The following is a 24,025-nucleotide window of genomic DNA, read 5'->3' on the forward strand; positions in this document are numbered from 1 at the left end:
GATGTTGAACGCGATTTCTGCTCCTTGTCAGCGACAACCGAAAGATTCGCCAGGTCCGAGTAAGCTACTCCACCGGCTGACCCCCTGCTGTCCCGCGGGAAGCCCAAATTTCCCTTCTGACAGAAGACGGACAAAGGGCGTTTGATAATACCCGCGACCTGACAGGGCGGTCTGCGTGGGGCACGGGAATTTCACACCTACGCTCCCGTCGGTACCTCAGCACCGCTGCCAGGGGCGAAGGCTGCTGACGGGGACCCTTCCCCGAGCCCCTCGGTTACTCCGCGCAAACGTGCGGTACGAGGAGGGGGAGAGCCCGGCGAACGCGCTAACGAAGCCGCCGGCCGCGCCTCAGCCACCGCTGAGGGGGCCGCGCTCGCGCCGCCGCTTCCCGCCCTTCTCCCACCCCGCGACCGCGTCCCCTCTGTGTGTCCCCCCGTCCACCCCCACGCACACTCCGTGGGGTCGGTCCCGTCCCCGCTGCCTCCCCGGCTGCCCCGCTCCCGCGGCACATGGCGCCCACCACGTCCCGGCTGCCTCCTCCCCCCGCCGGGTTGCCCAGCGAGAGCGCCTGCGGGCCCTCGGAGGCTCCGCGGGCAACTTTCCTCACCCACCGCAGCGCTCGCAAGGTGTGAAGACGGTTCGGAGCGAAGCGGGGGAAAGGAAGGGGGGGGAGTGAAGACGGACTAACCCCGCGGCGGGGACGAGCGCGGCCCCGACCCACCACCCAGCCCGCCTTTCCCAGTCAGGCATCGGGCGGGAGAGCCCCGGCGCGCGCTCCCGCCGCCGCCGCGCCTGCGCACGGGCCATTAAATGGGTGCGGGGTGGGGAGCGGAAGGCCCCGGTTACGGCGGCTGAGGAGAGACAGAGTCGGGCGAATAGGGAGAGGGCGCGCGAGCCAGCGCGGAGGGGGCCGGAGCCGACCCGGTGCGCGTGTGGCGCGGGAAGGAGGAGGAGGAAGGAAGGAAGGAAGGAAAAGGGGTCGAGAGCGGCGCCGGGCGCCGCCGCCAGGAGGGCGGTCTAGGGGTTGTAAGCGGAGCCGGTGGCCGGGAGCAGGAAACGCCGCGGGCGGCGGTAAGGCCTTCAGCGGAGCGCCGTCGGGAGACCCGCCGACCGGCGCGGTGAGTGCGACCCCCTGGGTGAGAGACCGGCGGGGCAGGTGAGGATCCGCTGAGTCACCTGCCCCGCCGCCGCCCTCCTCCTCCTCCTCCCCCCCTTCGGCTCCGGTGCTTTGGGATAGGGCCTGGGCCGCGCTGCCTCCCCCCCCGCCGCCGCCAGGCGAGTGGGGCCCGTCCCCTCCCGGTGCGGCGGGGATGGTGTGTGGGTGTGTGTGAGGGGGGGGGTTGTCCCGATGTCGTGTCCCCCCCCCCCCGGCCCTGCCGCTCGGCCCCTCTCCTTCGGGATCTTTGTTGTGGTAAAGCTGCTTAGGAGCTGGGCTCGGGGGCGGCGGGCTTCGGGATCGGGCTGAGTGTTCCCGCGGGAGGGGCTGGGGGGGGGCTACGAGTAGGGAAAAAAGAAAAAAAATAAGGCACTGTTAAGGAATGGGGTTGTTATCTGTAAGTAGTGGATGGTCTTAGGCTGGAAGGTGGATGCACCCATTGGAAAGGTACGTCTCAAAAGCTGACGGCCTGGTTTTGTTTTAAGTAGGTCCATGGTCAAAGGCTTTGGAGTAGCCATGGATAAAAGAGGAGGCGTAACAGAAACTGAAAACGGTGATGCTTTCCTGGAGTTGAACAGAATTGTGACAAAATACCCGCATCGTTACACAAAGGTTAGCGCTCTCCCCTTTCCTCTGGAAGTTGTGCGCGGAGCTGTTGGTCACAGAAGTAGAGTGGGAGGTGGAGGTTTCTCTGAGAGGGAAGCAGCGAGGTGAAGGCTGAAAAGTCTTTGCTTGGATTAGGATTTGCAAGGTGGTGTGAAATGAGTGACTTAAGTCTGATGTAGCTGCGCGGTCCTGTCCTTGATGCACTTTTTGATTCCCACCACCTTATTTTAATATCTGAGCACCTCACAGCATGTGCTGGAGAGATTATGGTAGAGACTGAAGTATGTTGTTCTACCAGCTTTCCCAAGTGCTTGCACTTCATAGTTCTAGTTCTGCTTTCAGCAACGTTCCTGTAAGCTGTTGACCAAAATGTTTCCTTACAGTAGATGCCATTTCCTTGGAACATGTAGCACACTAGATCTTATCGGAAGCTTTAAGGTGTTTACTAAGATGCCTTTTTGTAATCTTAGAATTGCTCATATTTGGCTGCTGGAAGCCAAAGTGCTTCTGACTCCAACCAGTGCTTAGTGTTAAAACTTTAATACAGGTGCTTTTGTTTAGCTGTGATACCCAAATATGTGCATGAGTGGAAGAACAATAAATAACTTGCAAATAAAGATTCTTTCAATACTAAGTGAGTTTGATATGCTGTGGGGTTCAAGGTTCAAATCTTGCTTGAGGTTTTGGTACCACTGCTGAAAAACATGCTTTTAGAAAGAGCCTGTAATGGTGGCTGATTTTCCCATTGCTGAAACCTGTGGGAACAGGTGGTCATTGCTTTGTGGAAATCTATTAAGACTGTTTGCAACAAATGGCCTGAAGTGTGGAACAGGGTGAGACAGTGTGTTGTTGCTGACTGTGTTATCTTACTTGAGGAATTCTGAACTGTTAGCTTCCTACTAGGTTGTTTTTTAAAAGAAAAAAAATTATCATTGTGGCTTTGTTCTCTTGAGATAGTAGGGCTAGCTTATTTTAACGAGACATCAACAATAAACCAAGTACTTCATAATTGGCAAAACTTACATGGGAATTGTATGGCTTTCTAATTATCTCTAACTTATTCGAAAAGATGTAGACTTAACCTTCTAAGATGTAAACTATACTGTTGCTCAGACCTTGTTATTTAATTAACTATAAAGTGAAGGAGAGGAGCTCTCTTTAAACTTTTTTTGCTGCTGGAAAAGTGGTGTATCTATACTTGTTCAGCCTTGCCCAGCTCCTCTCAAGAGTAGTAACTGAATGCAGCTTCAAATTCTGTATGCTTTTTTGGGCAGTATTCAGCTAGTGCTGGTGGTAGCTATACACTGAAACCGATCCACTTGTAGCTTCAGTTTTGTTAATTCAGTACCTGTAGTTTCTGATCAGGATAGAGTTGCAGAACTAGTGCCAGAAGGCATCTGGTCTTATTTATCTGTTGGTTTCCAAGGAGTCTAAACTCAAGAAACACCAGAAATCAATCTGTGTTAAAATATCTTGCATTGTGGTGGTGTTTTTTATGAGTAGCATCTTAAATATAGCTGGTTTAAGGTGCTCCTGTAATCAATGTTGTAAGGCAATTTCACATGATCCAGTTTCCTGTTAATTAGGGATGAGAGAAACACTGTTTCAAGACATGTGCTGCTGATTTGGAAGGGGGAGCTGATTTCCTTTAACAGCTTATATGCATTTACTACCAGTAGGAAAACAATTGGCTTGTACTATGAATCCTTCTAAACTGAATAAAACTGTTTAATAACACCTAAACACACTTTCCTCCACCCACTTAAAAGTGCTAGTGTGAGAATTAAAAAAAAAAAAAAAACCCCCACCCAAAACCACATTCTGGAAGTGCCACTGTTAATCTCCACTCTCATGAGGATGTTATATAGTCCAAGCTGTGTCGCCTCTAGTTTTTTGGAAGCTGTTGCTCCAAGGGCACACAGCTAATGAGCGAAAGCCAAGAAACAATTCAAATTTTCCTCACTTCAATGGAAGAATTGCAATAGGATCTGCTTGAGAGTCTATGGACTCCCTCTCGTGGCCAACAAAATAGTCAGTTTCAAGTCTGGTGATGGACAGTGCTGTTAATACTTGTGATATCTGCATCAGGCAATGATAGCATTACAGCACTGATGTTCCTTGTAGATCAAGGTTTATTTTGGGAAGCTGTGGGCAGAAAGGCTAGTCTCCCTCTCTTTAATGGAAGTCTTTTTGCTGAAGACTAGTACAGGATGATGCTTGGGTATAGATGTAGGTATGTGTGTGTGCATATTAAGGTTTTGTCCAGGGGAAGCTGCTATGTGGAAACTTTCAAGTATGAAGCTCCCATAGCTAATGAACTGATTTTAATCACATGGGGATAATGATGTAAAAGCTCTAGAGGATATTGTATCCTTGGGAAAAAGGTAAAGGGATTTCCTTCTTCAGTTCGGCTGATGTGCGGTGTCTGCTGTTAGGATTTCTTTATCCTTCCAGCTGCCTACTGATTTCTGCACAGTTCTGAATCAATTCAGTACAGTTGGGAGTGAGGCAGATTGAAGAAAGGTAATCCTAGGGAGAGTGAGTAAGTTTAATTAGAAATGTGCACATTGACTGCAGCCAAGTTAATGATGGTTCAAAGCACTGATGATCACGCCACTGGTAATGCTTTTTAAGTGTAGCAAACTGCAGTGAGAGTGTAGATTGATTATTAGTTTGCCTCAAATGACTAACTGCTCAGGGGTGTGTGATAGTAAACTAAGGACTGTATTTGAAAGCTGGTAGAAAGTGGGAGAACTGTAGTAATTATTCAGCATTGATTTGGTGTTGGGTAGAGTCGGTAATTGTATAATGTGCATTTAGGTATCTTGGAATTGGTGGTGGTCAAATTGCAAGCTTCTGTGGAATCTGCAGATCTACATTAGTAACTGGTATTGTGGTAATGCTTTTTTTTACCTGCTGAATCTTAATATAGTGTTAAACATAGCAATTTTGATTCCATCTTGAGAACTTACTAGCTCCAGTATCAATGATGCCTGTCTTGCTTATAAGCTGAATGGTCCAGGGAAGTGAATAGGTAAACATGTATGATGTGAATGGCCTTTGAAGTGTTAATGAGGACTGAACCTGACCTGGTAAGGCTTAGTACTTCAAATAAGTGTTTGTTCAGTGGTCAGTGGTAGAAGAACTGAAAAATAAACTTGCTGTCTAAGGTCAACTTTTCACTGCACTATTTCACAGGAAATGAAACGACGTATTGGGAAACTTGGGTAGTCAAATTAAAACACTAAATTGAACAGGCAGTCTGGAATAGATATTTTGGGTCACTTGAGTCTTGTCTGGGTAAGAATTGGAATTAACTGCTTGCTTTTCCTAGGAGGAACTGCTGGATATTAAAGAGCGTCCCTACTCTAAGCAAAGACCTTCTTGTCTTTCTGAAAAATATGACAGGTATTTTCTTCATTCTACAAAAACTATATACATTTTTTTCCAAAATAAAAGTTTAAATTGCAAAAAGTTCTTAGCTAAGAAGTGCACTTACATTGATGCAAGGTATACGTGCTGCAGAGTTTAGTGTATGACAGTGTTTTCAGAAGTACTAATCTACTAGGAAAGGCTTAATGCTCTAGCTAGGGATTTTGTGCTTTGAACAAAGATTGTAACATGAGATCCAGCAGAAAATAACTTCACACGAGTCTTACGGACTTGCAGGAAAAACTACCAAGAATATAGATGGCTGTATAGCACAGACTGACTGGGTCATGTTGCAACAAGCTGACTTGCTTGATAGATGACTCCCACGTTGACAGTGTACCTTATTTAAGAATGAAGGTGAGAGTGTTTTGGCTTGTGTTTCTAAGTTTGCTAAACAGCAGTATCTTTACTATTCAGATTAATTTATTGTACAAGTAAGCATGAGATTGAGGTAGAATTTTCTGAGTGCTTAAAAACAGTGCTGTGTGATCTACTTGAGCTGTTTTTCAGTGTACTAAGCAAACTTCACCAATAACTGGTGGGACAACATGTCCATATGTTGTCCCTTTTATAATCTGATGCTGGGTATTTTACTTCCTTACTGTTACAGAAGGGATCCAGAGTACTGTGTATGAGGTAATAAAGTATAGTAAGGCAAAGATTTAGAAGTTGGGTATGAAAGGTGCTTCACTTGTACAGACTACTAGTCAGTGAATTCCAGGTTTTCAGCAGCAGTACTATGAATTACTTATTAGACTACAAGTAGCAAACAATCCTGCAATTTTATTTTCATAGCGATGGTGTCTGGGATCCAGAGAAGTGGCATGCATCTTTATATCCGAGTTCAGGAAGAACTTCACCAGTGGAAAGCTTTAAAAAAGATTTGGATTCAGATCGGACTTCTCTTATGCGTAGGATAGTAGGTAAGTGTGTTCTTATAGCACAAGACTCAAAAGTGAACATAGGCTGTTGGCAAAACCTTTCCTTTGGGATGACACAAATATGACTAAACAAAGTATCTCTGAAAATTGTTTGACTGCACGGAATAAGTGTCAAGGAAATCTTGATTGCTCCGACTATAGTCTAGTTTCTGGTATTCTGGTAACTTATCTAACAGCAAACTTCAGTAGCAGTCAGTTATTATATCCTACTATTTTTGCTATATAATAGTAAATACATATGTAATAATGCAAGTAAAATGTAAATGTAATAACGCAGGGGACAATTTCCCTACAATTCAAGACTGAGTACTTAAAAGGCCTATAGTGGGAAAGCAGGTACTTCCTAGGAGACTGCAATGATTCCTCAATATCCAACTGTAAATTTAATTTTTTTTCCTCTGCACTTCCTGTGGTCTCAGCTAGATTAGCTTCGTGAAAATAAATCATGAGTGTTTTCCTTCGCAAAGTTCTGGGATAGCAGCAAGGCTATGGAACAGAAGGCTACTATACAGATAACTAGCTTGTATTTACTAATACATTAAAGTCAGTGCTTTTTGTGTGGTCTTTGACTTGTAGATCCAAGAGAGCGAGTGAAAGAAGATGACTTGGATGTAGTCTTAAGTCCACAAAGGCGAAGCTTTGGAGGTGGCTGTCATGTAACTGCAGCTATTAGCTCACGTCGAGCAGGGAGCCCATTAGAAAAGGAGAATGACGGTGTCCGTGTTATTGGTGGCCGTAGGATTGGCAGTGGAAGAATTATCTCTTCTCGTAACTTTGATAAAGACCACCGGGGTGGTGAAAAAGACATACGTGATTCTAGAGATGCAAGAGACCGAGATCGTGAGAGGGACTACAAAGATAAACGCTTCAGGGTTTGTTCTTTCTTTTCCTGATTGCATATTAAATCAGAGGTTTTGGACACTTTGCACTAAAAGCAACAGGGGCAAGTTATCTGCATGCAGCAGTTGAGTGTTCTGTGCAAGTAGGCCATTTCTTCTTAAAAGCACCTTTATGGTGTAAAGGGCAAGCACTCAGTGCTTCAAAAACTTAGTTTTCAGTCCTTTGGACAGCTCAACTGGGATGCGTCTAATACTGTGTAGCTTACAAACCTTGCCTGTGGTAGATGTAATAGAAAGATATTAAAAAGTCTAATAGTTCACTTCTAGTTCTTGACCTAGAAGTTGTTGGTGAGTGTCTCTAAACTCAGGTGGAAGCTTTCCATGCTTTCAGACATAATTTTTTTCTTTTTTTTTTTTTTTAAAAAGGAGGAACCACTAGCCTACCTTTCAGGATACAACACTGAGTTTAGGTACTGGCAGACCAATAGCCTTCAGTGTAATGAAGCAGAAGTTCAACTGTGAAGCTTAAAATGTAAAAGCTTACTGAGCATGCAGAGTGTGCATATAAAACTTAAAAAAAAAAAAAAACAAACAAAGAAAAAAAATCCAGAACTGGTGTAAAAAGGTGGTAATTTGCTTTGGAGGTCAGGGAGGAGTCTTACGAAACAGCATTTTATGGTTAATGTTTTTAATATCTCACTTCAGAGGGAATTTGGTGACAGCAAGCGTGTCTTTGGGGAGCGAAGAAGGAATGACTCTTACACTGAAGAGGAACCCGAGTGGTTTTCTGCTGGTCCTACAAGTCAGTCTGAAACCATTGAGCTCACCGGCTTTGATGATAAAATTTTGGAGGAGGATCACAAAGGGAGAAAACGTACAAGACGACGCACGGCCTCACTAAAGGAAGGTAATAGCAGATTCGACAAAAGCTTTGCTTGTTGGCTAGTATGGCGCTGGGTGTAGAGGTGATTGTTACAGATCCAGGCAATTGTAAAGAATAATGCAGTTTACCAGCCTTTATCTTAAACTTGCGTAGGTTTTGATCATCCTGAAGCATAAGATGTAAGGCCCATGACTGATCTTTCAGACTGCAAATATCTTTAAGTGATAAAATACTATTTTTTCAAAAGGCAGGCAGGACTGTGAGGCTGGGAAAAAAAATCTTGTATGGATGTTGAATGATACCAGGAATTTGTAGGCTCTTAAAAAGGTCTTGTCCATTTCTATACCCTGCTGGGTGCTAAAGGTTTGGTTTAAACTAAGCTAATGCTCTGAGGTACTTGAAATATTTTTTTTTTTCCTTATAGTAATACTAACATTAGGAACACTGAGTTGAACATACAGCTGCCAGTAATACAGCTTTAAGCTGAATTTGGAGACTATCTGAATTTGTCTGCAGTCATTGGACTTCAAGTCTACAATTATTATTACCACTGTGAAAGCTGTAGTATAAATCTCTCTGAGGCAAGAGAGAGGATGACTTCTTAATGCTAGAAATTCCACAGGTGGACAACATAAACCTGAAGAGTTCAGGTTTAGTTGTGTATTCGCTTAACCAAAATGTAGTACAGTTTCAAGTATACTAGGTTTGTAGTCATGTTACAGCTTTTTTGCAGCACCTGTGCAAGCTTGTTGTGTCTTTAAAATGCCATGTGCTTTGCTCCTGCTGGAGGAGAGGAGCAATATTTGTCATATGTTGACAATATTAAGAACTTGTGTCAAGTAACAGCTTTCAGGGAGTCTGCTCTCTGGGGGCACCTAGGAAGAAGGCAGGAGCTGCCAAAGGATTCTTGATGGAAAAACAGCAGCAGCTGTTAACTTACTGTAACAGCTGTATCTGCTTGGTGTGATGTAATATCTGATCTGTTCTGTATACTTCCTGGGTTGATCAGGGTGCAGTTGTTTACACATGATTCAGTGGCAGTTCTTATTTTCTTGAAGTAGATAGTCTTCATTACAGACTAGAAGCTCTGTGCTAGGAGTTCTAGTGGGTGCTAGTTTCTGTTGTGGCAGACTGCAGCCAGCACAATATAAGTGATGAAATATCACATAGGTGGCTAGATTACTCTGGTCCTATGCTCCTAATTCCTAGGCAAATGCATTGACTGTTAGGCACTGTTCCCATAGGAAATAGTCAAGTTCAGTGACTCAGCAATCACTTGATTATTTTCTTTTTAAGGGATAGAATGCAATGGTGGAGTGGCAGAAGAGGATGAAGCACAAGCTGTCCTTGCCAATGAAACTCCAGCAGATCAAGAAGTTCCTAGGGAAGCTGTTTTACAAGAACCAGCTCCAGGAGAGTTTGACTTCAATGAGTTCTTTAACTTGGATAAAAGTGTTCCTGGCCTGGCTTCGGTGAGGTGTTTTGTTTTGTTTTTCTAGAACTGGCTGTATTCATAAGCAGCATTTTTGCTGCGGCTGCATTCAGTGAAAGCTAAAACTTCCTGCTGTGTGAAGTCGCTTTATGCAGCGTGTAAGTCTAAGATGAATTTGCGGAGATTTAGCTTTGCAGTGTTAGGATGTTACTTCTAAAGTGTTATCCCTGGGACTGGCTCCATCTCCAAAGAAAGTGTATGAGGCAAGCTAGTTGATTATTTTTCCTTTTTGGTCATCACTTGAAGACTCAAAATGAGCATCCTGGGTGGATGATCTTTGAAATTATTACAGATATGTTCAGGGAAGTTTCACTCAAATCCATTCAAATGGATGTGTTGTGCGAGCTTCCTGGAAGGCAGTAAGCCTGGAGACACCTGATGAATGCTGTCTCAGATATAGTTGCATTGTTATCGATACCAGTAATGTGGCTGAAAGGATGTATGTCTGACAGGGTTTGAATCTTTATTACTTAAACCTCTGTATAGTGGTTAATTCATTATTTAGAACTATTACTACTGAGTTGGAAAAAGAAACATAGCCTATTATTTCAGTCAAAAGCATGTTTAAACAATGTTATTGATGTGACTAGTAGATACTCTGTGTAGCCCAGGTCATATGTGGGATGCTACTGATACCTAGGAGCTAGTAACAAGACTATGAAGAAAGACTGACACTTGCACCGAAAGTTTCTTCCAATAGTGGATTTTTTCCTCCAGCCATGATTTGATGGGGATTCTGGTACTTCTGTTGGTAGTGTGCAGTTCTTGAACATCTGATTTCTAGAGGTAATAGTAGTTGGTTAGTGTTCATTGTTTTTAGTCTGAAAGCTGTACCTGGTCTGTACCTTAGCATGCTTTTTCTTCTTCACCACAAGAAGGGGTAAGTGGGTCCAGCAAGTACTGACTAAGCACAGGCCTAATCCATCAACTGCTGATGTTTCTATTCTGACCTCTACATCACTAGGAAGAAAAGCTATTCTTGACTATTCTAGATGGTATAACTGATTAGTAGATAGAATTTGAGTAAAAAGGCTTAGTGTTGTAGAAAGGTAAGTTTAAATAAAAAATAATAATACTCTGACAGGAAAGAAACAGACCTGATATACAGTTTAGAAATGTTAAGGTTTAAAAAAGTAGAATCCTGACCTAGTCTTTAATGTGGAAGAGCTGCTTGCATTAAAAAAGGTTTGTCATACATACATAGCGGAGAGTTTGTTCTCTCTATAGAAGATGTAAATGATGTGTCTGTTAGGCTTGATAATCTGATTTTTCAGCATATCTACAAGATGGTGACTCCTTTCAAAAACAGGGAATTCTCAAATCACAAAATATCTGCTGATGAAACTTTAGTGGGCAGATGCTTATAATTTGTCAAAAAAGCAAGTTTCAGACTAACCAGAACTTATCATAATATTCTTTCTTTGTATTGGTTATGTCTGTGACAAGTGTTATAGTAGATTTGTACATTTCCTGACGTAACTGTCTTAATTCTTCTAATATGTTAGATTCAAACAATCAAAACCAAACGGATCAATACTATCTTGGTTTTGCTGTTGTAAATAGTGTTGAGAGCCCCTTGTTTCAGAGAAGACGGCTTCTCTGGCAGAAGGAAGCTGTTCTTTTTTCTAAAAGTAAATGTGCTGTTTGGTAAAACTGCATCTGTGCCTATTAAACAGGTTTTTAACTGGATGCTATCTTGCAAGATAAGAAGAGCTTTAGTTTGAGTTAAATTTTATAATGCACTGTTTCTTAAATACTTGTAATGATGAGCAAAGAAGTAAACAGTTGCTATAAACTGTAGTGACTTCTAACAGATTAACTCAATGATATACTGCTTAGTGACCTCAGTTCTGCCTGGAAGGGAGAAAGTGCTAGCTGCTAGTACTTTGCTGATGATGCAGACTCTGACTTGAAGAATGCAACCCTCTTATTCCCAAAATGGTTCAGCATGTGAAGTGCAAGCAAGTAACCCGTAGCTACTGGCGTTCTCCCCCCAGTCCTTGTGGGATGCTCGCAAGTTGGGGAGTAATCTTTGCACTACATTCCAAGCAGTGTCCTTGGCCAGTGCTGGAACTGAATTGAATTGTGATTGCAGAAAATCCAATGGATCAGAGTACTCCTTTTGTACAGTGATAGGGACCAGCCTTGAGCCATCTGACTCTCAGAATTACTAATTGTTATAATTTGTTGTAATTCTTGGGGCAAATGCTTCTCACTTTTTTGGCATATCCACTTTAAAATGGAATAGTTAATGATCTTTGGATGCTCTGATTATGCTGTTTCAGTTACAGTTTTACTCTGAACAAATACTTGGTATAAATAGAAGATGTATGATGGGTTATGCTGACTACACAAATGCTGCCATATTAGGAGGAAAAAAAAACAGTTCAAAGCTGCTAAACTCTGGGAGTAGCATCTAGTTGTCTGTAGCAGAAGAATCTTGATTGCACAGTAAAGCTTCTCAAATATGTTGCTGATCTTGCTTCTGTTAAGAGTATCTTTTTTTTTTTTTTGCCCCCATAATCTAGATGATAGAAGATGTGCTGGGGGAAGGTTCAGTGTCTGCCAGCAGGTTCAGCAGGTGGTTTTCTAATCCTAGTCGTTCTGGAAGTCGGTCAAGCAGCTTGAGATCTACACCACATGAGGAACTGGAGAGGCTAGCAGGTAAGATTATAGGACAGTGCAGGGTCAGATCACCTCCTTCCATATTCCTTCCTACTCATTCAATAAGAACATGGCAGATAAAGCTTTAGGATAGTGAATTCTCCCACAGTTTAAGCACTTGACATTCTTTTGGAAGCTTTTAGAGTAAGCAGCTATAAGTTCTTTTTTTATAAATGCTTTTGTCATGCTTCCTTATGACTTTCCAGCTGATCTTGGGCAAGGGGTGTGAGGCATAACTTTTCAGTGACATATTGAAGTTGGTTACCAGTGTATGTTCATCTGGAGACATTGGGTTGGTAAACTGATGTCGCAGTGCTCCTGGTTTTGCTGTTTCAGGTCTAGAGCAAGCCATTCTGTCCCCTGGCCAGAACTCTGGAAACTACTTTGCTCCCATTCCATTGGAAGACCACTCTGAAAACAAAGTGGACATCCTAGAAATGCTACAGAAAGCCAAAGTGGACTTAAAACCTCTTCTCTCAAGTCTTTCAGCCAACAAGGAAAAGCTTAGAGAGAGCAGTAAGTGCCTCTTCAGATATTGTCGAGTTCTTGTGATGCAGTATCTCAAGGCAAGAGGCTTGGTATTCTGGAAACCTCAACTGCCAAGTCCAGGAGTAGGAAGTATTACAGGTTTACTTACACTACTGAAATTCCAGTATTCAACAGATCTCAGTTGTCAATATCATCACTGATTCTTTTCATCCTAATCACAGGATGACATCGGGACTCTATCGGACTGCTTTACTGGCCAGTAATAATCATAAGTTAAGATGATGCAAGTCTTGATCTGAGTTTCCAGCTTTGTCTATGGCATTTACATAAGTTTTTCATACTGGAGACTGGTAATGTCAGCTCTGAAACTATGTGGCATTTAAACTCTGGCTTTACCAAAAACTTGGTGTAAGTCATTCTTGCAAACATCTATAATGGATCACATTGATCCATTAAGTATCAGTATCTAAAAAGATGGAACAGTGGCTTGAGGATGTCAGTTTTTTCAGGTGTGTACTGTAAACTTGAACTTCTCAAGACTGTTGCTAGCACTTGAAGCACAGTGGTCTCTGCTCACTGTTCAGTGCATTAATTAAATGGTTAATATAGAGCATCAACATAGGAAGAGATTTGTCTTAGTTATGCTAACTTGGCTAGAATCATGGCATTCCAGGGAACTTTGTTAGAATTCACTTTTGCTAGCACCAGCTGTTCTAGACAGAGTTCAGGGCTGACTTTAAACTTAGTGTTCAAGGACACTTCCAAGTTAGGGATTTGCATGTTTGGGCCCATAGCATGCATGGAGGGTACAAAATGCATGTGTTCTGTGAGATCTGAAGGTCTAATTCCGAATTGGTTTCTCTTTGGCAAGCAGCATGTATTGCCATGTAAACTGGACTGAACAAAAAGTAATGCTACTTTGTGATTTGTGTGAAGTAGCTAGGAAGGAAAGCATCCAAGCACTGCAAATATTCTTAAGCATCCAGTCTGGGAGTAGGGAGTGTTGGCTAATGTGGAGAACTTTTTCTTAATTTGACTTAAATAGAACTACAAGTCCTTTCTGTGTTCTGCTTAGTCTGACTTTCCTACTAAAAGCTTTTTCAACTTTGATCCTCACAAACCAAGGATGAAAGAACAAAAAATTGTGGGGAAGCTTCCATGCACTCAAAAGTACCTGATGTGGGTTCTCTATTCCCATAAAATGCTGTGCAGTTCTTCAAGTGTTGTGGAGTTTTCAAGTCAATTCCTCTCCACCAATGTCATTTTTCCTCACGTTCCATGTTGCATGTCTGCATCATTGTTTCTTTTCTCCACCTTCTTGCCCAAATTTCCAGTAAGTCTTATTTCTTTGGGCCAGCATCTGCTACAGCAACCCATGGCATGCTCCTGTCTCTTCTGCCTTTTCTCTTAAGGTGTCATACCTTGTGATGTGTGTTAGCTGGTCCACAAAGCATGTCTAGCCTTGATGTCGGGGCAACTGATAGATGTTTATATATGCATACAGAGGAAAAAAGTATTGCTTAATGACACTTGTACCTTATTCTGGTTATGCCAGTGAAATCTATAGTGGCTTTCATTTCTGAGCAAAAAAAATCTACTTCAGACTTTATGCACACCAAACTAAGTGTGTAACTGAGTCTCCAAAGTATCTAAATTTTCCAGGTATGTATTCTCTCCACTTACGATAGCTTCAGACCATTTGACATTGCTTACCCTGTGGCTGTAAGACCATCTGGTCTCCTGGAGTATAAGATAAATGGAACTCTCCTAACTGAAAAAGAACAAACTCAGCTGTCAGGTGAATATTCTCTATTAAAAGCAGGTGAAGTTGTAAAATGTAGTAACATGTCTTGCAGGATAAATGAAAGCTAGTGAGAACTTATCAGTGGAAACCTAAATGGGTTCTTGTGGAGTCCTACGTGCCTATAGTTGTTCATGGCAATCCTCCTAATTTGGATATTAGAATATCAGTCTAAACACAGGTCAGACATGGTTTGACAGCTGCTATGAAGATCAGAAGATAGGTTTTTGGCTGTTGCTTGTTTTCAAACAATTTGTACTCAACACCTGTACAAGAATTATTAGCTCACTTGTAAACAGAGAACCATGGCTTAACAGTATTCCTCCTGTATTTCTCAGCACATTCAGGGGTTGTACTTTCAGTGGAAGAAGTCGAAGCTGGGCTAAAAGGCCTGAAAGTGGATCAGGAGGGAAAAATTGCTACTCCATTTATGGCTGAGCAAATGGAGGAAGCATTGAATGTTGCTGGCTCCAGACAGATCAAGAAAGATGGAGATATGACTGCATTTAACAAACTAGTCAGCACTATGAAGGCAAGTGGGACTCTACCTTCACAGCCCAAAGTCAATGTAAGTAGCAGACTCCTGGCTTTTCTTAACTTGTGGTAAGACATGGGTTATGAACTGGAAACCCCTTATATGAGCCTTCTGATAACATGGGAGCTGTGACTGGATACAGCAGCATGATATTAAATATAGGCTTACATTTAGAATATTGTTGCTTGGAGGGGAAAGGAAGGTGCTTTGGTCATTTTGCCCTAGCCAAAGCAAATAAAAGCGGGGCTTTCTTCAGTTCAGAGTTCACAGGGTTGATTCCATGTTAAGTGTCCAAAAGCCCCAGAACTCTAATACCATGTGAAAAGTCTTAATAATTGTCACCTTGAAAGTGGACCTGTGTGAATATCTAATACCATTGATTAATATCTGGACTCGAAGACTATAAATACTTGCCCCCAAAAAGATCCTGTATGATGAAAAGGCTGAATCTTCTACTATAGAAGACACTTTGATTAGCATCTAAAACTTTCCTACATTTGAACTCATACTGTCTGAACCTTATTTAACAAAAATACATCTGTAGAAAAGGTACTATCTGTATAACAGACATCATCAGTCCCCTCTATGGAAGACTCACTAGTGTTAGTTTAATGGTTGCCTTAGTGCTGCTATTAAAAGGTATCTCTGTTAAAATGCTTGTAGTATGGGTACAGCTAACACTTACCTGAAGTTCAGATGTCTTGCTTTAGTGGCTTTTAAGAGGTATGTCAGTGTATGGTCTAATATTTTAAAATGGGATTGTAAAATTATTTGTACTAAGATTAAATTAAACTGAATACTTGTTAGCTGAAAGATTAATATTAAACAACAGATGATACTAAGCTTTAGGCTGGAAGAGATTGTAGTATGAAATTTCATCCTGCTACTAACTGCCTAAACAGTATGCTTAACCCAGAAGCTATCAATAACTACTTCTGGCACCATAAAATACTTCCAACAAATGAGTAAGTCTAAAGCATCTGTTTTTCCTGCCAAACTTCACCCAAGGACTTTCAGCCTCATCCCACTTCACTAAAAGATAGTGAAGAATGTAAATTTTCCCTGTGAAGAATTTGCAGACTTTCACACTTAAATCGAGACTTTCATTTCTGGCTGTCCCTTTACATTGACATGTAATTTTGATGCATAGAAGAATATCTTAAATAATTTGTCTAATATACAAACATTTTTGTTTGTGCATAGTTTCAGTTGGCCACTTGGCCCAATATTTCATCTCTAGTTTACACAATTATAAATTCATATATCTTACCCAAACCTGAATAAGGCATGTTGAACTACGTGTATGCAATCCAGCACTAGGCATTTTTGTAGCTAGGGAAGATCTGTGAGCCAGCTCAGCCCTTAACTTTGCTGGAATTTTATTTGGCTGATGCATAAACTATGGTTCTAACAGAACAGGTGAAATTATTTCTGTCACTGAGACAAATGTGGATTGTCTCTTAATGAGTTTGATGCTTGTTGTATCTACATCTAATTTACAATGTTTTCATTTTCTTAGCAGAGCCTCGAGAGCCACTTATTGTCACCTCCAGAGATGCCAGGCCAGCCTCTATCAAAGAATATTCTGCAGGTACTTCTTATTGGGGGGGGGGGGGGGGGGGAGTACTTAAAAGTGTATCCCCAATGGGAAAACAATTATTTGAAAATAAGACATTTAAGGCAATTACGGGATCACTAACAGGACTCTAGAGAGAGGAAAGAGAACTAGTCACTAGTTCAGTTTACTTAGAAATTTGTCTTGTCATGCTATTTCCCATGATTACAACTTGAAAATAAAAAACCTGGCCAAGTGCCTAATTCTAAGGGCAGTCCAGAATTGGAGTATCTTGTTGTACAAGTCCACCTTGTCTTCTTAACTTGCTATAAATAGTGTAGCCTGTAGTGTAGTAAAATGAGCTCATTTGTATAAATTGATCCTACTCTGAACATTCTTTCATTACTTATTCTTAGGAACTTCTTGGTCCACCCATTACCAGACCTGCTTCATCAAATGTATTAAGTGGCCTCATAGGTGGTTTGGAACCTGCAGCCTCTTTACTGACACAAAGAGCACCTTCTCCCCCGATTCCACCTGTGTTTCCAACTAGAGCTGCTTCTGCAGACTACCTGCGCCATAGAATATCTTCACCCATTGGTGAGACTGTTTGCAAAACAGTTTTTCTTTTTTATTACTTGAGTTTGTTTTAAAGAATTCTTTGCAGAATAATAAAACTTCCTGGCACTTGGTGGGTAACCAGGTCGGTGTCTGCCTCTTGAGTGCAAGATGCCTTTTTACTTACTAGTCTCTAATGTTAAATTAATCTCAAAAACATGTAGACGTCTGTGGTGGATCATCTAGACCTCACAGTAAATTCTGGTGTGGAGTAATGAGCTCAGCTACTGTATAGGAAGCTAATTTTCAGAGACTACTTGGCCATTTGTATTGCAAAACACTACTATGGCTTCCCTGTAGCTCTCCAGCCTAGTGACAAGGAAGAGATAGAGCTGTGTGTAGACTTAAGGGATGAGCTGAGAGCCTTCATAAGGAATCCTTAATTCATGTAGAATTGTTTAACTTAAGGTTGTATATTGTATATATTGAAAGAAACTGTTAATCCTTTTAAATACAACTGCTGACTGTTCTTTAGGTTTTGGACAAGGTTCTCAGCAATTGCTTGGTGATCCATTTCCAGGTGTAAGGAAGCCCATGAGTCCAGTTGCTGCCCAGGTTAGATTAAATGCTCTTTGCTTAATGTGTATTCATCTCTTTTTCATTGTGTGGTCTAGAACTAACCTGTGGAAACACATGCATAGCTGTTGCATTCAGATGTTTATGCTTAATTAAGTTCACTCTGAGTATGAGAATGCAAAGTCCAATTTATTACAGTCTCAAAACCTCATTGCAATTGGACCCATCTTAGAGTACCCCAAGTGCAAGATTTTTTTGAAACTTCTGTTGTCTGTCAATAACACAGATAGCTGTTGGTGGGCAGACACTTTGTGAAGACATTAGTAGCTATAGCAGTGAAACTTCAGTATCTTAAAAAAAAACTAACCAAATACAATCTCTGATTTGTGTGGTTTTTATACAACTCTACTTCAGATGAGTCCTCTGGAAATACAACAAGCTGCATTAGAGGGACTAGCATTACCACATGACTTGGCCATACAGGCAGCAAACTTCTATCAGCATGGCTTTGGTAAACCACAAATGGACAAAAGCAGAGATGGCTACAGAAACAGGTGAGTATCTGACTGAAATTTGAGGGGTACACTGTCAACTGATTTTTTTTAATGTGAGTATTGTCTTTTGCTAGATATTAGTACTAGTCATTCAAGCTTGTATTGGGTTTTGGCAATCCTGCCTTTCATTCTGTGCCAAGAGTAGAGCTAATTCTTACTAACTTGTTGTCTGTCAACAGGCAGCAGCGAGTGACTAAATCACCTGCGCCAGGACACAGAGGGAATGCATCTTCTCCAGCCCCTACAGCATCCATTACTAGCATGGTCAGTAACTAATGTATAATGATTGTAGGAAAAGCTGTAAAAGTGTCTGTAGTAACTAGAGTATAGCAACTGTAGTTGATGGGAGAAAGGGAGGCCATAGAGGAGTTAATCACATTCATGTTTTATCAGTTGCCACATGATACAAGAATGAATTACACTTCATATTTAACTTAATGTGTTCACTTTGGAAAACAGCCCTTTCTGACCACTATCTTATCTAAAACTGAAGAAGCACCATTAATATTACCTTGACTTGGTCTCCTGAAACCAAAGGAAGATAACTATGAAAACTCAGGCCCTTATATTTTGGCACTTAAGTTTTCAGAGGACAAGTGCTGAAAGCCATTAGCCACTTTGGAGAACACTGGTCTTCACTTATGAAGTGACTTACTTAAGTGCCTGTAGGTTGAAATATTACCTAGGAGCTTCAGGGTCACTTTGAAAATAAATAAAATCTCAAAGCCAAGCTGTTGCCTCACTGCCTTCAGTACTGTGTAGGATGTTGCTATGATCTAAATTTTCTGATTAATCAGTCAAGTATTTGCAGCTCAGGACTAGCACAGCTGATCAGCTGCTAAATGAAACAAGTACTTTTGTTTGTATACCAAATGAGTGGCTTCCACAGATGTTATGACTTTGGGGGAAAAATATAAATGAGGCAATAGTTTTCTGCAGATGCATCAGTCCTGAGTTAATACAGATAAGGCAGCTCTGTAGGAACTCCTGTTGAGCTGCTGTTCTGAACCAATAGCGGAAAGGAAACAGCTGTAACTTAAAATACAGCTCATCCACTTTTTCAAGCCTGTTAAGGTACACTTAATTTTGAGAACATCTGCTGGTTTTAATATAAGTATTGGACTTCTGCAAAAGCTAAAGAGAGTGCTTAAGATAGAATAAAGCTATGAAATGAGGTGAAGTAAAATCATGGGCATGCATGGCTGATTCAAAAGAGCTTTAAATGGAAAGGATGTGCTGGAATTGGAGTCCACCCACAACTAAGATAGTGTGGCCTAGATAATGAGTACCAAGTAAGGTGTTGCTTCTTACTATGTTCTCTACAGCTCTCTCCTTCCTTTACACCTACCTCTGTGATTCGTAAGATGTACGAGAGCAAGGAGAAAAGCAAAGAGGAGCCAGTTTCTGGGAAAATGAAAGTTGGTGATGGTAAAGATGAAAATCAGAGGCCAAATGAAGGTATCGTAATGGCTTTAAAATAACACACACCAGAGAGATTTGGAATAGCATCAAAGAGCTTCAGCACATAATATGCCCAGGCTAACTTTAGACATTCCTGATTTGTGGAGATGAGGAGGGTGTAGAAATGAGCCTATAATGAGAGGAAGGGTTAGAGCCATGGAGAAGATACACTTCCAAGTGCAGTCTTCCAGCAGTGTTGGGTTTAAAGCCATTTTTTCTTTACCTGTCAGTTTGTGAGCAATAGTGATACTAAGAGGCCTGGACCAAAACTGTTTCTTTGCATCTGGTCTTGACGAACAGGCATATTAACAATAATGCTTTCATATATTTCTACACCAGTAATTGAGTACAAGCAACTTACAGCCCTCTTGGGACATCTTAACTGAACAATCAAAGCTGAGACCAATTAAGCTCTTAAGTGTAGCAGGTCAAGGAAGCATTCTGTCACCCTAACTGATGTAAGTGGCTATTAAAAGGAAATGCTCGATACCAATTGCCTGACCCAGTAAGACTAACATGCCTAATTGCAGTGACACTGTCTTCAATACTGGTAACTACAGAAGTAGCTTGCAGTTCCTATTACACAGTTGGTTTTTACCTTTTAGCACTCCAACTATTACTGCTACCTCAACTAGTAGCAGATGATTCTAAGGTATTTTAGGACTTGTCTACCTGATCTAGATGGCCTGTGGAAGTACCTTCTTGAGGTGCCTTAGTGTTCCAAATCTTGCTAAGCATGTGCCAGACACAGAAGGCTGCTGCTAAAACCCCCACCCCCATCTAAACTGGAAAACGACTTCAGGCTAGATTTCTGGTACAACTCCATATTACAATTTTGTCTAGGGAGGATCCCTTGTACCTCCTGTTGCCTTTGGGACTGACTCATCCATGCTGCCAGTTCAAAATTTCTAAGAAAAGGGAAAAATAAGAATTAAAGGTGGAGTTACTGCTGATTCTGACCTAATTTAAGCTTGCTGCCAAGGGATTTCTGTGCGACACATTTGTTCTCGTTACTGTTTTGAAATAATTTGGCCAAAAGCAGCCAGGAATGACAGATGCTTGCTATTAAATATATATATATATATATATGACTAAAGTTCAACTAGTCCTGGAATCTAGCTATCAAATCCAGTCATCGGCTTTAATTTTCCTTAGTTGTAATCTCTAGCTGTGGACTATAATAGTTGTATTCAATTCTAGCTACAGATAACCTACTGTCTAGTTCTGTGGAGAATGCAGATCAAGAAACTTTGCCCACCTTAGGTACCAAACTACCTGCACTGCAACGCTCTGCATGTTCCACACCTCTTACCCAAGCAAATCGTTGCACCAAAGAGCAAGACTACAGGCCTAAATCAACTGGTAGAAAGACTCCTACAATGGCCTCCCCAGTACCAGGAGGCCCTTTTCTTCGTCCTGTTCATCAAGTACCCCTTGTTCCCCATGTACCAATTGTACGACCTGCTCATCAACTGCATCCAGGATTGGTCCAGAGAATGCTGGCACAGGGGGTTCATCCGCAACATCTTCCTCTACTGCAAGCAGGTAACACGTACTTCTTTTCCCTTAAGTTAATGCATGTTCTCTGTAAGACTGACTTTGTGTTAGGAACAGCACAAACTGATACTCATTACTGGTAATGTTTATTACATCAAAGCTTACCTTTTAAAACCAGGCAATAAATTCCAGTCTATCTAAATATATAAATGTTTGTTTTGCTTTAAGTTCCTTATGCTTATTAGGTAAGAAGTTTCCTCACTTCTTGTTCAACAGGTATGCTTCCTCCTGGGGTGGACCTGTCTCACTTGCAGGGAATATCTGCTCCCATCCTTGGCCAACCTTTCTATCCGCTACCAACAGCAAGCCATCACATCTTAAATCCACGTTCTGGGACACCTTTGCAGCTAGCGATGATGCAACAGCAACTACAACGATCAGGTAGGCTAAAACATAAAACAGGAGTGTGAGTTTCAGGACACTGACTAGCCTGCTCCAGGTACTATACTTGTTGGCCTGTTTCAGTATGCTGAGCTAACAGGAAGCTACTTTGTTAATTTAGATATTCATAATCACTAATCTTGTGTGGGTATTGAGCAGTTTGGGGCACTACAGGCTCTTATGCCAGAAGAAAGTTGTAAGCAAAGCATTCAGTTTCAAGATAGATGTTCCTATTGACATCTGCCTTTTGCAGCACATGTGCTGTCTTTCCTTCCTTGCTGGGTGAGAGGCTACCCACCTATCTCAAAATGCTATTTGATGCTGGTCTTCCAGTTAAAACCTGCATGATACTGTGTCCAGAACTGGCAGTGTCAGGCAGTTGATGGCAGTACTAAAGAGAATAAACATGTGGGGCCTGGATTTCCCAGGGCTAGTAGAATGAGTAAAAGCCACGTCCAGCTCACATGCCTTATCAGGCGATTGCTCTAGGGCAAATCTCATTGTTGGGTGAACGTATTACTCCACCTCTAATAGCTTTACATTTCACAGGCACTGGAGCGCAGGGATCAGCCACTGGTGCACAAACAACCCCTCAAAATGTGCTGCCTCGGACTGGATTATCTCATGGGCACACACAGCTTGACCATCGCCCCAGCCAGAGAAGTGGCTCTCCTATTGGCCTTGCAAAATGGTTTGGTTCAGATGTCTTGCAGCAGCCTCTCCCTTCCATGCCATCCAAAGTCATCAGTGTAGATGAACTGGAATACCGGCAGTGAACAGTGACCACTGGGTGGAACACTTGCAATTCTTTAGACTGGATAAAAATGTCCATAGTCAGGACTTCACCTCTGTTTGTTTTTTGGGGCTTTTATTTTTAGCACTCTGTGCAAAATTTCTTTTTGAGAGACTAAAGCACATGGCACCTGTCCTGGTCTCATGTCTGCATCAAGACTAAAGGATCCATTATGGCTTGAATAGTGAAGCCTGAAGAAATTTAGATGCAAGACAAAGCCAGTTTAATCCTGGAAGTGTCTATTTTTTTTTGTTGTTTTTGTAAGATATGTGAATGAAGTGCTGATATTCTCTAGTGTAGAGGTAGCAGCTATGGATTCCTCCTGCAGAAAACTAAATGTATAGACCCTTGTGTACAGACTTGTGTATAAACAATCTTTTGTATATATACACATAGAATAGCCTTTTTGAATCTATACAGCTGTACATAAGAGTAGCTGGTAACAGTTGAGCTTTAGTTGTGCCTATGGTTTGGATCTTTCTCCATTGTATGTGTGGGACTTTCTTTAAGATTAAAGTTGCATATCCTAAGTGTGAGTGAACAGGATAAAGTTGCTTTGCCTTTTCTTGCTGCTCATCTCCTCTAGGTCTCCCTCTCATGTTCTTCTGTCACGTACTGTGCACTCAGTGTAGCTAAAGTGTCAAAGTAAAAAGCCCACATCTTGCTGTCTGTGTAGCAAAGGTCTGATTCCTTGTGTGTATGACTCTTGCCACCAAATGAGCGAATTGTTTAGTCTGAACAGCCTTGAGGATGAGACCTGGTAATGATAAAGCCAGATCTTCAGTCTGCTATAAGCAAAGAGACTGTAGGTTCCTAATGGTCATAGCTCTTTCAACAGGGCTGGTGCTGGTCCTTGTTTAGCTGCAGTATTTTCTTTGTTTTAATCTTTCAAACCAGTTACTAAAGGTCATCAAAATGGAACCTTTGAATCCTTGCCCTTCAACTCCTCAGTCATAGCTGTGGTATGTTCTACACTGCCTTCACTTCTATTTACAGAAGGGAGTCCCAAGAACTGTCCTCAATCTAGTGTGCATCTACTGATGCAATTACTGTGAAGCTTGCCTTTGGAGTCTTGTTCTGTGGCTTGAAAGGGGGAGGATGGGGTAGTTTTGTGATCTTATGGTGTATATTTGGTTTTAAAATACTATGTTCCTTTTAAGCCTGTTTCCTGAACAGTTAAGTGTTCTCTTCCATCCTTCTACTGCATGGTTCCTCACTTCACTCTCACTTGTGTTGAGTCTAGTACTGCTGTCATGTCCTCTATCTAGCTTAGGCCATTGTGCTCTTTTAAAAAAGGTGAAAGCAAAGCCAGAATTCTCACGGACTTGCTCTTTCTTAGGTCTCACTGAATGCAAAACCAGCAGCAGAAAAAAAAAAAATCACTTGACTATATTATAACAATTGCCAGCATGCTGTGGTGGGTTTGTTTCAGTCCAGCAGAGACAATGTTGTACAGAAATAGCAAGCTGAAATCGCCAATGTGGAATCTGTTGGGGGTCACCCTTACTTCTAGCAGTTGTTCCTAAAACAATCTGTGTAGAACATGCAATCACCAGCTTGTCCTTGTAAGATTGTTTTCATACTTTTTTAACTTGACACTTTCCCAGTAACATTCTGTAAATAAAGTTGATTCTACCAGCTGTCTGTATCAACTGCTCTTAACTAAACTATAATGTCACTATATTGATTAACTTCTAGCATTTTTCTTGTGTGTAAGCTAAAACCATGCTTTGAGCTGAATCTGCAGAAAAT

The 24,025-nt window shown here is 41.7% G+C and overlaps 1 protein-coding gene across 7 annotated transcripts; it reads left to right on the forward strand.

The window, feature by feature from the left end:
• Positions 1–823: 823 nt before the first annotated feature.
• On the forward strand, positions 824–23,913 carry EIF4ENIF1 (eukaryotic translation initiation factor 4E nuclear import factor 1). Of its 7 annotated transcripts, none has more exons than XM_069795199.1 (19): positions 824–924; positions 1,642–1,768; positions 5,097–5,170; positions 5,990–6,117; positions 6,712–7,007; positions 7,680–7,881; positions 9,154–9,329; positions 11,878–12,013; positions 12,350–12,529; positions 14,642–14,871; positions 16,358–16,429; positions 16,810–16,993; positions 17,487–17,566; positions 17,942–18,081; positions 18,261–18,345; positions 19,407–19,539; positions 20,743–21,087; positions 21,316–21,480; positions 22,030–23,913. In XM_069795199.1, exons 2-19 carry the CDS (start codon positions 1,649–1,651, stop codon positions 22,254–22,256), a joined length of 2,973 nt encoding a protein of 990 aa, XP_069651300.1. In that variant the 5' UTR covers positions 824–924; positions 1,642–1,648; the 3' UTR covers positions 22,257–23,913. The 7 variants fall into 7 exon arrangements, with proteins under 7 accessions (XP_069651300.1, XP_069651304.1, XP_069651299.1 ...); XM_069795198.1 differs by lacking the exon at positions 824–924 and adding an exon at positions 935–1,118; XM_069795197.1 differs by lacking the exon at positions 824–924 and adding an exon at positions 935–1,118 and having other exon boundaries at positions 1,645–1,768.
• The last annotated feature ends 112 nt before the right edge of the window (positions 23,914–24,025 follow it).

Source organism: Haliaeetus albicilla, chromosome 10, assembly GCF_947461875.1.
Source record: "Haliaeetus albicilla chromosome 10, bHalAlb1.1, whole genome shotgun sequence".
Lineage (NCBI taxonomy): Eukaryota > Metazoa > Chordata > Aves > Accipitriformes > Accipitridae > Haliaeetus > Haliaeetus albicilla.